General features: G+C 45.4%; 1 protein-coding gene across 2 annotated transcripts; it reads left to right on the top strand.

The window, feature by feature from the left end:
* The first annotated feature begins 507 nt into the window (after nucleotides 1-507).
* On the top strand, nucleotides 508-13,996 carry LAT (linker for activation of T cells). Of its 2 annotated transcripts, none has more exons than XM_066630927.1 (13): nucleotides 508-627; nucleotides 5,151-5,350; nucleotides 5,474-5,501; nucleotides 6,845-6,897; nucleotides 8,470-8,512; nucleotides 9,049-9,104; nucleotides 9,538-9,564; nucleotides 9,858-9,888; nucleotides 10,853-10,911; nucleotides 12,011-12,079; nucleotides 13,252-13,305; nucleotides 13,463-13,531; nucleotides 13,702-13,996. In XM_066630927.1, the coding sequence occupies exons 2-12, from the start codon at nucleotides 5,257-5,259 to the stop codon at nucleotides 13,528-13,530; spliced, it is 582 nt and encodes a 193-aa protein (XP_066487024.1). In that variant the 5' UTR covers nucleotides 508-627; nucleotides 5,151-5,256; the 3' UTR covers nucleotide 13,531; nucleotides 13,702-13,996. The 2 variants fall into 2 exon arrangements, with proteins under 2 accessions (XP_066487024.1, XP_066487023.1); XM_066630926.1 differs by having other exon boundaries at nucleotides 12,008-12,079.
* Nucleotides 13,997-14,804: the final 808 nt, after the last annotated feature.

Genomic DNA, 14,804 nt, shown 5'->3' with positions numbered 1-14,804 from the left:
ATTGTTACTTTTTTGTATTATTTAAGTCCTTAGGAATTAAAACAATTTTTTTTCTCAACTTCAACTTCAAAATAGGAACAGAGAGCTGGGAGGCAGCCTGATTTCCCTCTCTAAAAGTTTTGATTAGGCACATGTACGGTGGGTAAGTCTAGCAAAGAAAAATCTTGCCTCCTCTCAGAGGTATGTTTTACTCGCCATGTGCAAGTGGTACTTGCTCAGACTTAACCATCTCAAGAGGCACTGGAGCACAGAATAAAATTATCTGAACCTTTTGGTAAGTATGTGGCCCTCCACACACTCCTGCCTTGGCAAAGTCTTGGAGGTCTTGTTTGAGAGGATGGCTGATGTCTCTAGCCACAGAAATGGGGCATGTTCTGGAGAGTCGTGAAAGTTCATGGCACCCCCTAGATGCCTTGGTATGATTCCTTGAGAGAGGTGCCATGGTATATCGGCTTCTCCCCTACCCCACCCAGGTCCTTGAGTTCCTGTGTCGTTTTCTAGTGCACCTGCCTTTACTTCCTGCTGGTGGCGGTGGCATTTCCTTTCTGCTCGAGCAATTGAGCAGCAGCATCGTCTGTGTGACAGCCGAGAAGTCTTCCTCCAGACGTGGAACTTGGAACCACAGATGTGAGTTTCTCAGACGTGAATGAGAGCAAGGTGGGGTGGATGATAATTAGGAGCAGACTGCTATGCTGGCAATGCTATAGTCTTGGCTGCCAGATTGTGGTCCTGGGCCCTTTGTAGAATGAAGTGCTGTCCCAGAATCTAGGGCTTCTGTAATGGTTTGGGGGATAAGAAGAAAGATTACAGTGGTGCAATGTTTTGAGGGGAGGCAAGATCATACTGAGTAAACTAGTTCGGTGAAGGGGGCAAAGGGTTTTTATTGAGTGTTTTCTCTCTTCCCTCTGTGCCTCCCCCACCCTCTGTCCTGATACAATCTTCTTTTCCTGTCTTGTGATCACATTCTCTTGCTCTAAGATACTCATCTCTACAACTGAGGCTAGCTTGGAGAATAGGATATAAGAACAGGTGGACAGAGTAGAGCATTAAAACATCCACAGTGATGTCCCTCGTATTCTAGCCAGAAGGACCCTTCTATGTTTTGCCCCATTTCCCTCCAACAAGCTCCCAAAGTGGTGCCCGTTTCCGCCCTGTAACGGAACCCGTGGTTTGTGGTTACGTTGGCCTGTTGCCAGTGCTGATCAAGCAGGGTAAACTTAGGGAGGTTGGGTGTGTGTACAGAGTCTGAAGCTGTCAGGGGTCCACAACCAGGGTTATAACTCTGGACCTCTTTCTTCCCACCCCCTCCCATTTACAGCACAGATGACTATTTCTGTGTGGTGAACAAGACATGTTTTGGCACCCTCCTCCGTTCCCTTCAAGCAGGCTGTGTAACTTAGCAGCTGCTAAGTCGCAGCTGCAAATTTCCCTCCCACGACACCCACAACACAGAGCAACACTCTTGTTTGCAAGCACCAAAACCCGGCTTTGGGTCGTATTGCGGCATGAGTCACCCCTGCTCTCTCCACTGTTCCCACACTCTTGGAGGGGGGTGGGTGGGTGAGGAACCCTCCCAGAGAACCTATCCAAGTGAGTTCTGGTACCCAAGTGCATGAATAAACGTGTCATGGATCATGACACCTGGTACATGTGCTTGAGACTTTTGTCCCTCCGGAGTTAGCAGTCCTAGCCTGGAGTGTCTCTGCCAAGCACAGAGGCAATTTCTATAGGGCATGTAAGCATCCAAGTAGCAAGACCGCACTTGCCCTGAGGAACTGCTTCCATTTTCTGTAGTTGTATCCAGTGGTCTGTCTGATTTGGTAAATGAATCGGCAAAAGTGACTAGACCATAGCAAACAATTTGCCTGCTTTAACATAGGGCATAATAACCCTACTGGATCAGAGCAAAAGTCAACTAAGGGCTCAATCCTAACCCCTTATGTCAGTGCTTTCCAGCACTGGCATAGCGGTGCCAATGGGACATGTGCTGCAACCTACAGTTGGGTGGCACTCATGGAGGCATCCTCAAAGGGAATGTTTGTTCCCTTACCTCGGAGCTGCATTGCCCTTATGTCAGTGCTGGAAAGCACTGACATAAGGGGTTAGGATTGCGCCCTAAGGCAAGTAACCTGTTTGCTATAGCAGCCAGTTGGATGTCTCCATGAGGCCAGGGTATGAAGGCAATAGCTCTTAACCTTCTTTTACAACTATCTAAACTTCATGGCCAATGATGTGGCTCAGTTTTCCCGCAAAACTACCTTCCTGTTTCTTTGGACACACATGTATTCCTCATCCCATGTGATCAGCATGGACATTTCTGGCCATTGTCTAAAAATCTTATCTTCAAAGTTTGCCTTGCCTTGACTTTATTGAGAATTCTGACCACTTTACAGGTATCACTTATTGCAGCTGAGAATCCCTGGGCCTGGCTAACATTTTGCTTAATTAATAACCCTTAATGTGTGGAATAGAATCCATGATTCAGTAGGAATACTACAGCCCCTTTCCTTCAACCCCAATTCTGCTGCATGTGGCCCTTTTGCTGTTCAAAGATATTGTGGAAAACTCTGGCATTCTTCAATAATGGGATTGGTAATGGTGGATAGAGTTCCTGAAATGTGGTTCGCCTGCCATTGCTGCTTGCTCCCTTATGACTGTGCAATTGCTGGGAAATCTTGCGTGGGCTCACTTTTAGTTTGTGTAGTGTGACAACGCAGCCTTGCAGGGCCAGATGCTGTCCTGTGAGTTTGCTGTAGAACGTACCCCTTGGACTGGCCCAGGCCTAGTTCCAGGGTTCTAAACTTCCAGGCACACCTACCCAAGCTGCTGCCAGTATTCCGGGGTTTCTCTCTACCTGACTACATATAGGTTATGTTGGGGATTCTAATCTATTCATGTCTAGGATCTGGAATTAGTATTTAGCCCAGGCCAATGAATGTGAAGCACAGCAGTTAAAATTACTACAATTTAGTTATGAAAATAAGGGGGCATCCCAGTCAACCTAGCTCACAATATGCCCTGGTTATGCTGTGTTAAGTGGTTAAGTTTCTAAAAACTGCCTAGGGCAGCAGCATCAAACTTTGCACTTCCTAGAATACTCTGCATCATGCAGGGGCACCATGGTGGATGCACATGTTTCCTTGGCAGGTAGGTGACTGCAGCAATGGCTTCCCTAAAGCGAGGGTATTTGAGAAAGGGCTGTTTTCAATTGGCCAAGGACAGAAGTTGAGCCGCTGTCTGGCTGCTTGTAGAATACCTACTGGAGAGAGAATGGGCACCAGGCTACTGCTCTGTCTTATAGGGGAAAAGGGGGGGTGGCAGCGCCAGCAGAATGAGTGAATGGGGGGGGGGGAGAGAAACAGAAGAGCCTCAAGTAAGTGCTCAATGCAAGATCTGTTAAACGTAATGCACACGCTCACCTCCATTTAGGCATCTGCTAAGAAATGGGAACAAATAAATACATATTCCAATCAAACGTATCCTGAAACATTTGATTGGATGTATAAAGAGATACTGTTTGCATCAGTTACTGATTTCACAATAATTTTGATATGTTTGATTAGTTCATAACTTACCGAATGTAATTTTAGTTCTGCTTTCACTGTACTTATTAAAAATTGTTCCTTTCCACAGAGTTACTTGTGTAATGTTGCTTGTTCTGCAAGCATTTGTCTATGCAGGTTTTCTCTTTTCATGGGGTCTCTTGAGGAAGGTCATTGCTGAAACGTGTTTGGCATGTGTATTTTAATCCAACAAACCTCTTCTGAACATCTGCTATTTTGACGGTCTGTCTTTCTCTTGCTTTTCTTTCACCATCCTAATGGTTCTCGTGGAAGTTGTGCATCATTCAATGCTTGCTTCCCAACCATGGTTATTTAGCATGACTGCTTTTCACCAATTAGCTAGTAATGAGAAGACGTTCCAGCACAGTACTTTATATTAGACTATATTCCAGCAATGTTTTTCCCCCCAATGGATTTGTAGAATGTATCTACATTAAGTAATGCTTACTTACAAGTAAGCCTCATTAAGCAAGGTCCTTGGCAATATTAAAATACTTCCCTTCTTGTTGGTTTGCCTCATACTGTTGCTTTCTGTTCAGTGTGATTGAAGGATAATGAATTGTCCCTTAATCACTATTGCTCCTTAATCAGTATTCCTTACAAAGCAGAGCTTCAATGGCTACTTTTCTGGCATTGGTCCTTTATTTTTATAGAGAAATAGCACTGTTGCTATGAAAGTCAGAAAGGGCAAACTTTGCAAAGAAACTTAGTGATTGAAACCCTCCACTCAAAGCAAGGGACAGAAACTAATAGAGGGGGAATTCACTGTTAATTGTTAAGCTGCACTGACCACAAATCAAAAACCAGCAGAATCAGCAAAGCAGAAGTTTATAGTTAGACTCATTAGCTTTAAAAATTAACAATTCTTTTCCTGTCCACATTGGACAGTTGCATTTTATTGTAAAATATATTAGTATTTACGATACAGAAACCAGTGAGATGCATTTTATCAACAGCTAGATTCTCAGTCCTGTGTGTGCATATTGAAACCATATTATACCCCTCCAGGGCTGATGCAAGTCTGTAGAAACTCTGCCTAAACTCCATCTTGTGATTTTACAAATCGCCGACTTGCAGGGGATGGACAACATGCTTCCACTATATTCCTTTCTTTGTTTGCTTACTGTCTAGCCTTAGGACAAAGCCAATAGGAGGCAAATGCTATTTTGGGACTTTTTGGTTGGGTAGGATAAAAGTGTTCTCTTACTTCAGACTGTGGAGCTTCTTTTTCTAACAGATCAAAACAGCCACCTATGATTTCATAAAATGAATGAACAAAGAGTGGCAATTGCAGAAAAGGACTAAGATGTATTCCACCCTAGGGGCTGGGCATTTGCAATGCTCTTGCCGGCCCCTTGCCAATTCAGTGCTTGAGGGCTCCAATTCTATTTGCTCTTTCTCTGTCCTGAATCTCCAAGTCCTGCGAAGACACAATGTGGAGTTCTAAAACAAGATATGCAAGCAGATGAAATTTTTTGTTTTCTAAAATAAAAATATATAGCATAATTTTTCTAACAAGCAAACAAAGTTGCACAGGTTTCTATCAATGTTAACGAACTGAGTGGAGACTTTGGCTGTTTCCTACAGGGCTTTTTGTACAGTGCTTCTCTAGCCTGCTCGATGCTGCTCTTCCCTACGGAGTCTGTACCTGCCCCAAGACCACAGTATCTGTACTGCCCCCCTTGCAGGTGGCATGGATGCCTCCTTCTGGTTGTTGGCACTTAGTGTCCCAGCTCTGGTGGTTCTCCTTGTGCTTTGCATTGGCTGCCGGGACCCTGAACAAGACAGTTAAGTCTCTTCCTCCCTCACTTCGCCAAATCATTCCTTTCTGATAGTTTGACTGCTACTAGTGAACCTGTAGAGAGCCTCCTAACTTCATTGGCATATCTCTTTTCTCTCTTTTTTAACAGCACCACCTATTGATGATTACCAATATAAGTGAGTCTATTTCTATCTGTTTGTCTTGGGGCAAAATGGGGGGGGGGAGAAATCAGGTGGATTGAAAAGGAAAAGTATCACCTAGGCTGCCTAATTGCAGCAGAAAGACAGTACTCCTATATTGGTGGAAGAGAACATTTTTCAGAGGTGCAGCTTTTCTTGCAGAGAGCAGGGATGATTCATAAGCTGTCTCTGCACAAAGATCAGCCATCTTGTTCCCTATAAGTTGCACGTTCTGAAACTGTTCTAGCCAAAAGGCTTTAGGAACCCTGCCTAAAATCTTTGCATCTATCCCACCCGCTTTCAGAAGACATTTCTTAAGGCTTTTGAAGAGGAAAGCCAGAATCATCCAAAAGTATGTGGTATCAGAGAGCAAAGCATAGGATTTCCCCTCATCTTAGTGGTACAGTCCTGGGAGAATGTCACAACCTCCTCTCCAGCCTAGTTTGAACTAGGCTGGAGAACTTGTGGACCTGAACTTTCATTTGAAGACATACCCCCTTCTTTGGTTCCTCTAGGCTGGTTTTGTTCACTTCCTTGATTCACACAGACATGGTTGCTGCAGGAGCATCCTTGTGCCACATTGCCTTGCCTTCATTATGTAACTGGGCACTCCTGCACTTTGGCAGCACTTTGGCCTATGAAAAGGACCAAGAGCCTACACCCACAGCTCATCACTCCACGCGTGCCTGTCAGTTGCAGGGATGAGTTTGTCAACTGCTGATTTAAAAAGAAACCTGGTAATCTGGATGGAGTGCCCCTGCATGTAGGCAGAGTACTTTTCCCTTTGTGCAAGCAACCAGCCCCAGCTTTAAAAGAAGTGTGTGTGCATGCCTTGCACATGTTCTTCTCTCCCTCTCTCTCATATGTGGGAGTTGCTTTATCTCAAGTGGTACATTAAGCCACAAGAAAGGGAAAAACCTGATGTAATTAATGCTGTTCCTTCACTGATGATCAGCTAACATACTCCCATGCTGCTGTAACTTTGACAATATAGGAGAGTACACAAGACAAACTTCCACGCCTGGGTAACACATGAAAGCTAATGAGAGAAGAAATCACTTTTGTATGTATTGTTGCAGCATAACAGTATCTTTAAAACAAAACAACAGAAGTTTCCATCTCTGCTAGATCCAAGAACTGGAAGAACATATATGTGAAGGCTACCTTCTGTGGGTTTGGTAGACGGGTAGGGAATGGGTGCAGAAGAGACTTTGGATCCCTGGGTCCCACCCAAAGCAGTAGAGTGAAAGCAAATTCTGGTGGGGTTAATGTACATGGGGGAGGGATAGGTAAGAGCCTGGTGCTTGGAAACGGACCCTGATCCATTGTTATCCCCACAGGCCCCAAACTTGTGATCGCTCCCCAACCTTCAGGGTGGTGAGGCGCCCTCCCTGTGAGTAGCTGTTTGTTCTATTCTTTTTCAAAATGGAGCCTTGAAGTGATTCATTTCCTGTAGCATTACTTTTGATGCTGCTACAAAGATTGTCTAGGATGTCAAATGGTAGCAAAAGTGGGTCCAGCACTGGAGTCACAACCTTCATAATTTTCCTGACCCCAACCCTACACCTTCCTATGATGTGCCAGCCTTCATCACACTAATGAGAACAAAGAACCTTTGTTCATGAGAACAAAGGTTATATAAGCTGTTATATATTTTTTTCCTTTCTCATGGTACACAATTTGGCTGGGCTTCCTCCACATTTTGCTTACTTTTTGAAATCTGACACCTGGAAACTTTGATGGATGGCCACTGCAGTGAGAAAAATGACAAAACACTTTGTAAAACAAATCCTTCAAATGGAGCAAACCTCTCTCTTAATGATATTTTAAGACAACAATATTAGCTAGTAACTTGCCAAATTCATTGCATGTAGTATATATTTGCTCTAAAATAATGTGGCACCCACAGTTTATGTTCCTGTTTTTTGAGCTTCCATAAACCATGCAAGTTGAACAAATTCGTATAACCTCATATTTTGCATAATGATCTTTCAGTATATATCCTCCAGGAAGCTGAATTCTGCAAGCAACACCCTAGTCTGACTTTCCCCCTGAATTCCTGCAGAATAATGGTGTCCATACACAGCCATATCATAGTCATCTTACTGCATCCATCATACAGACTACTGTGCAAATACTGAATTAGGGTGTTTTTTTCTCCCATAAATTCTTGTTTTAGGTTGTAATATTCCTCCATAATTTATTTTAAAATGCATATATCCCATTTGACTTTAATATATAGCCCAAAGTAGATTACAGACAAATGAAGAAAAGCAAACTTTGGCAAAGTACAACAAATTAAATGACACAGCAAGTACCAGCAGAAAATATTTTTTTTTAAAAACCATTATCCTAAACTGAACGATCTCAAAGCCAGCAAAAAGACACTTTGCCACAATCAATGTAAAGATCCCAAAAAACATTTGGAAAAAGTCTTTACTTGCCGCCTGAAAAAGTCAGGTGTTGGGGCCAAATAGGCAGTGCTGGCCCATCCATGAGGCCAACTGAAGTGGGAGCTCAGGCAACAGATTTGTGGGGAGCACCTTCCACCACTGTTGCCCCTCTTTTTAGCTCAGTCCTCCTACTTCCACTCTTTTTCCCAGTTCCTGTTTGAATCCAGAGAGCAGGAGAGGGAAAAGTGGAGGCAGCAGCCAGGGCATCACTGAGTAAGGAGAGATGGAATTTGGTGCACAGCCTCCGGGGCCAAGAGGTGATGGGTTAGCCCTGAAACAGACCTCCATGGGATGATACAGAGATACTAGAGAGTGGCATTGTGTTTCACAATAGGGATCCCTCCTCCCAACCTGTAATGCTTAACTGATCATTGTTTGGCCAGATGCACCCCTCGGCCCCATCTCATCTCATATTGTTGCTTCTTCTTCTGGGTATGGGAGGGAAGGAAGGAAGATCTTGCCCACCCCCACTGCTAATTGCTTCTGTGTTCTTCCTTCCCCTGATCCTGCAGCTCCGCCTTGGTCTGCTATCCAGCCCCAGCCAGACTTGCGGAGGTGAGCAACCCCTGAGCATTTGCCAGGTGCCTGCTGGTTGTCTGTCATTCTCTCTCCCCCCCGTCCCACCCTGTGCTTTTGTATGAGTGTGCAAGTGTAGGTTGTGAAGGAGCAGACATGAAGTCTTCTGCAGCCAGTATGTCTACCCACAGAAATTTTCTTTTGCATGTGAATATACGGACATTAGACTAGTTCTGCTGGTTTAGAATTATCATTCAGTCCAGCAAAGGTTGGCCCATCCATGAGGCCAGGTGAGATGGTTGCCTCAGGCAGCAGATTGTCAAAGGGTGCTCACCTCCATCTACCCACTCACTTCCACTGCTTTTCCTCCTCTCACTCAGTGGCCTGATGTGAAAGGGAGAGACCTATCACTCACCTTCTAATGATGGGACAACAGATCTTCAGGCCCCTTCCAATGTGCTTTTTCAGCCACACTAGACGCTGTTCCAGAACCACCATTCAGAGCGCAATACCATAGTCTTTCGAGACTGAAGGTTGCCAACAACAAAATAACCCTCCCTCTTTGATCCCTGCAGATGTCCCGCACAAATCCTTGCCACAACTCCAATTCTGATGAATGAAGGTGATAATGGTGAGTTGCAAAGCAAATAGATGTGAGGACCGAAGTGGTAAAGGTAGAGCGAGGACCTCTTTTCCAACAGAAGCCTTTAAAATGAGATAGGAGGCTGTCCCCACCGTGGTCCCTCTTCAGACACCCCAAATCTGTGTATAAGAATGCATGGAGAGCCCCGGCATACCCCTCTGCCAGCCCTATTGATGACACATGTGCTTAGCTTCACACCCTCCCCTCCATACAACCAGCATATGCCTGTGGTTGCAAATGCTAAACATGGAGAGAGTCTCTCCCTACAGTGGCCACCCTGGAATGATCTGACGCTTGAGAATCTGGTTCTATGAAGCTGAACAGGGGTGGAGGGCAAGAAGGATAGAATTGGAAAGTGGTGATATTTTCGATGGCTTAATCAGTGAATTTTTTTTTTTTTTTTTGCAATTTATTTTCTCAGAAAGCGTTCCCAGTTATGAGAATGAGGGTGAGTAACAAACGGTGTGAATGATCAGCTTTCCCCCTTTTCCTAAAACAGTGGCTTGGCTCATGTGCGGGAGCCAGCTGGAGCAATTGGCTCTCCTCTGCAGGCTTCTTTTGGCAGTACATTCTGCCTCAGCTCAGTGAGCTGATCTCTGCAAGTGACCTTGTACTACCAGTATCTTGAGATTGGGGTTGGGGTGGGAGAGAATGGGGCTGTTCCAACCCGACTCCTAGGATTCTCTTTCAGCTTCTTAAAGATGCTTATGACTGATGCTTTTTTGGTCTCCCTGCCTCCAGGTGATGCCTGTGACGATGGCACTGGATACATGTAAGTTTTGGGCTCAGGCCCCAAGACAGTTTAGCTCTGTCCACAGGATCGTAGCTAGGGATGGGCTGTAGCAGCTCATTGGCAGAGTAGACACTTTGCATCTATAAGTGCCAAGTTTGTTTCCTGGAATCTAAGCATAATGAATTTTATTTTTATTTATAATTATATGAATTATTTTATAAATCAGTTTTATTTATTTCATTTCCTACACTTTTATCTCCTGTACTGCCTTAATGTGAATGCATGTGAGGCTGTTTGCTGTTTAATATAATGGCTTGTGCCTTCATCTCATGCAATTCAAAGGGATAGGAAGGGCAGAAGAATGTGAGCAAATTTGGGCCCCGCAGCCACTGCAGGAGGCAGCTCTGGGAGGCCAGGAGCCAGCTGAGTCAATGGGAGTGGGCCTGGCTGCCGCACATCTCCTTCCACTGCAGGCAGGAGGAATGGCTGCCAATAGAAAGAAACACAGGAGAAGGGGAAATGGGTGGCAGTTAGTCCCAACCAGCTGATAGAAACAGGGATAGCCCTGACCCTAGAAAGCTGCCACCAGTCGGAGTAGACAATACTGGGTTAGATGGGCCAATGGCAGGGTGGGCCAAATGCTGCCTGGTGATGTGCCAGTCCATCCTCCTCCTAGTCCCTGAATTGGAACAGAAAGAGGGGGTACAGCAGAAGAGGAAGTGGGAAAGAGAAGAGAGTGGTGGGCTAGAGTGTCTCTGATGCTATTCTAGCCCACCAGTCTTTGCCCCACTCTTCCTCTTCCCATCCAGGAAGTGAAAGGAGGGCAATAGAGGTGGGCGGGCAGATGGAGGTGGGTGTCCCACCAATCTGCTGCCTGAGGCAAGTGCCTCAGCTGGCCTCAAGCGCGATTGTCCCCGGCCAATGGTCTGATTCAGCATAAGACATCAGCTCATAACATTATAATTCAGTGCTGCTCTAAATGGGTCTCCCTTCACCACCACAGAGAGGTACTGCCTGATCCTCCACCTACAGATCAAGGAAATGGAGATTGTGCTTCCTCAGGTGAGTTAGCAGCAGGTATGAATCCACTCACCCTAGCATTGGGACTGAGACAGGTCTGTTAAAGAGAGCTGGGCTAACCCTCCTTGAAGTTGGAGGTCACGTAAATAAAGGGAGAACTACTCAGAACTTCCTGGGTGTATCTGAGGAGTGGTCTCTAAACAGAAATTTCTGAGATCTTGAGTCTTAGAATGTGATTAGGGTCAAGCTAGCAAATATGCCTGTTGCATGAATGGGTCCTGCATGCCTGATTTTTCCATAAGAAATAGCTGTGGAGAGGCCGAATATCATCGCCAGTTACTTCCAGATTGAGAATTCAGATGCAGCGCAACAAACACTGGGAAGAGGCTCAGGGCAGTTGGGAGGGCTTTTTTGAGAGCCCTACAGCTATCTATCACTATCATGCTACATACTGGATGCTCAGTGATGACATCATATGTAATCCCTGGACTTCCTAGTTGCCAAGCTCTGAGCTGGGCAGAACTTGATTCTGAGCTGCGCAATTTAGTGAGAATAGTGCTTCTACCCATTTTTTTTTTATTTTGGTGAGAGGGAGACCTTTCCTTCCTTCTTTAAGTCCCTCTCCATCTTGTTATAACTTTCCATGAAAAAACGTATGGGAGCACAGGCCCTGCAGTGAGGGTACTCAAGTCTGTGCAGGCTTTTTGCCGACTGGAGAAGCTCCACGTTGGACTTTGCAGCCTGACATGGAGGATAGAATCCACAGAGCAGGCCTCTGCCTGTCCCACCCTCCTACCAGACCAGTTCCTTCCCCTGCCTCGGAACACCTCTCCCCGCTCTGAAAACCCGCATCGCTGCCTGGCAGTGCGACTTACCCCCGAACGTTGTCACAGCGTCTCTACTCGGTGCTGAGACCTACCACCAATTGGCGCTGACCCAGCACCAGCAGCCCCTCCTCCTCAGGTGCCACAGACATGCCTTATGGCATGTTTGCAACACCTGGTGCTGCAGCTCAGCGCCGGGGGAATAGGATTGGGCCCTTAATGAAAGTGAGTAATTATCACACTTTCGCACTGTCAAAGTTCACCTATCAGTCATGTTGGGCTAAATGTGGGCACCTTGCCCCTCATTTTTTCAGCAGGTTCCATAGCGGAGCCGTATGAAAATATGCCGGAGACTGAATCTCTGCAGCAATCTCTTGAAAGTCTTGGTAAGTGGGAAGAGTGATTGGGTGAGCAAGCAAGGAAGGCACAAGAGGCTGCATTGCAGATGAAACTGGGGATGGGCAAGATAATTGAACACTGAATTAGCTGGCTAGTTTTCTTTCTTTTGTCTTCTTCATTGACAACATTTCTAGTGGCCAATACAGTTGGATTCAAGGGTTTTCAGAAAAATAAAATATCAAGGGTTACATCTAATAAATTTAAAGGGATTGCCTTGGCCTTTATCAACAAAGATGTGGTTTTAGCTGAGGTGTCTTTTAGAATTAGCCTTCTATGATAAAAATTCAGAATGTTTGAAATTCTGGATATGAATTTTAAAAACACAGTCAATTTTTAAGAAAATTATACAAAGTTCTCATTTCTAATCTGGGCTTCCTCCAAGTATCTCAGAGTGGCGTACACTGGGGGAATCACATTGCACTGACCTACTCAAGACCTTCCAATGAGGTGGTAGGTGTGTATACCCTTGCATAAATGTAAATACTTCCTGTAAACTTTCCTTTGAATCCCCACATGTAAATAGGATAGAGACTTACTCTTAACAAATGAAATAAAATTCAGGGCGGGATCCTGGCATCTCCAAGTTGGGCTGGAAAAGATGGTAAAAGGGTGATACGGCTTCCCCCTTCTTCACCATCTGCCCTCCCCAAATCACACAGGAGGTGGCAATCCAGTCCCCTACCCCCTTACTTTCCTCCTTTCTCTTGTGCTCCCTTTAAACAAACCAGGAAGAGCAGACATGTCAGTGGGTCCCTCACTTCCTGTTTCATTTAAAGGGTCCACACAAAGCAGGAGCAATGTAAGGAGGTAGGAAAGCAGGTTGCTACTGCCACTGTGTGATCCCTACCTCTTCACCTCACTGCTTTCTCACTCTCCCTTTTTAAAAAATCTGGAAGTGCAGGGCATGCTGGGAGCATTCCAGATTTGTTTAAAGGGACTGCATGAGAAGTGGCAAGGTGAGGAAGTAGGGGGCTGGATCACTGTCTTCCACCCAATATCTTGAAGGGGTGCATTGCAGTAGGTTGGGGGGTGTCATCGGCAGAGGCAGGTGGCAGGTCACCTTGGGCTGTCCCTGGCTGAACTCATGAATGTTGCTAATTCATCTCAGAATCTTAATGTAAAATTTCCTCTTTTCTTCCTGCCTCCCTCCCTGCCTAAGGTGAATACGTCAATGTACTTGAACCAGATGCCACTGTCTCGGATATGTTTTTGAGTAAGTGAGAAAAATCTGCAGTGTGGGCTGGGAGGGAATTCTTTCTCTTCAGAAATATGCTTGATTTCCCTTTATCAAGATGCTCCTTTGCTAGTTGTTGAGGGCTACAAGTGTTCAGTGTTACCCCAGCATCATGTCTTCTGTTACCTTTTTGCAGCTTGCACCAGTGATCGGGAAAGCGAAGATGACACTCCTGACTATGAGAATGTCTGCTCTGGAGTTTGAGGTATTTGGACTCTGGGAAGGGAGTTGAGAAGGGGATCTGTGACAGAGCAAAACCCCACCCTGGAATCAAGTTTTAATGGCAGCACATACATGTGGTGTATTTTGTAGTAATGAGGAGAGTGTCTCTGAGCATGTGTAGAGTTTTAACTGCCATGTATTTTTCCCCCTCAGGCTGAAAGGTTCATTTCAAGGCAGCATTCTGTGGTCACACCAGTCGTCTCTGTGCAGGATGAACTTCTACTGAATTTGTCGGCCTAAGGAGACCCCCTCCCTAATCCATCACCCCCAGTGTTGCCATAACTTATTGTTGTCCTTCTTTGCACTTTGACTGTGACACATCCTGAGAATGACCTGTGACCCTGCTTTTCTCACTACTGAGACTTGGAAAGCTTAATGGTTCAAGTGGATCTGCTCATGTAACACCCCTCCCAAAACAATTGGCTAAATAAAGAACAAGGAAATCCTTCAGAGTTGTATTTGGGGAGGGGGGGATTGGGGCAGGGTGAAGAATGGGGAGAGGCTTGGGTGGAATAACAAATGGTAGCGAGAGTCTGTGGGATCTGTTGGGTGGATGAATCTCAGAAATCATAAAGCAGTGCTTTGGAATCCAAGATATGGTTTCTGCTAAAATGAATGAATGTCTTTCTAAAATGAAATCAATGTCAGGGACTCACTGAGTGGGGAAAAGTTCCAGGGACCAGTACTACCTGGGTTTGGTTTCCTTTGGATGGGAGAACTCTGGAAACTTATGGCAGATGTCTTGCCCTATTCACTTTACCAATCAATGAGTGGAATTTAAACAGCAGCAAATATCAGGTGCATCTATCAGGCAGCAAAGGTACAACCACACATGACTGAGAGAGAGACCTGGCACCCTCAAGATGCCTTCATTCCCAGCATGCACTTCTCTTGCAAACTTCTCTCCCTCCCTCCCTCACCTATTTCTGTCCCCTCTCCTTTGCTAGGATGGGGGGGGGAAGCAACTTCAACTAACTCCAACCCAGGCATCAGCAGCTAATTTTTAACAGGAGGTCTCTTTCAATTGTGCAAGAGCATTTAAACATTTATTCTGCCCACTGGCTCCTTCATGCATGAGCCACAGTAAAGGGAAGACCTCTGTATTTCTCTCTCTGAACAGCAACACAGGCGTTCTCAAAATTCTCTTCTGCATCCTTGCCCTCCTGTTTCCCTGTGACATCCCTCATGCCCCAGGAGTGAGCAGCTAGGTAGGGACCTCTCTGAAAGCCTGGTTTTGCTTGTGTGGAAGCAGAAGC

This window comes from Tiliqua scincoides, chromosome 5 (genome assembly GCF_035046505.1).
Source record: "Tiliqua scincoides isolate rTilSci1 chromosome 5, rTilSci1.hap2, whole genome shotgun sequence".
In the NCBI taxonomy this organism is placed as follows: Eukaryota; Metazoa; Chordata; class Lepidosauria; order Squamata; family Scincidae; genus Tiliqua; species Tiliqua scincoides.
This window is presented reverse-complemented; position numbering and strand designations above follow the sequence as displayed.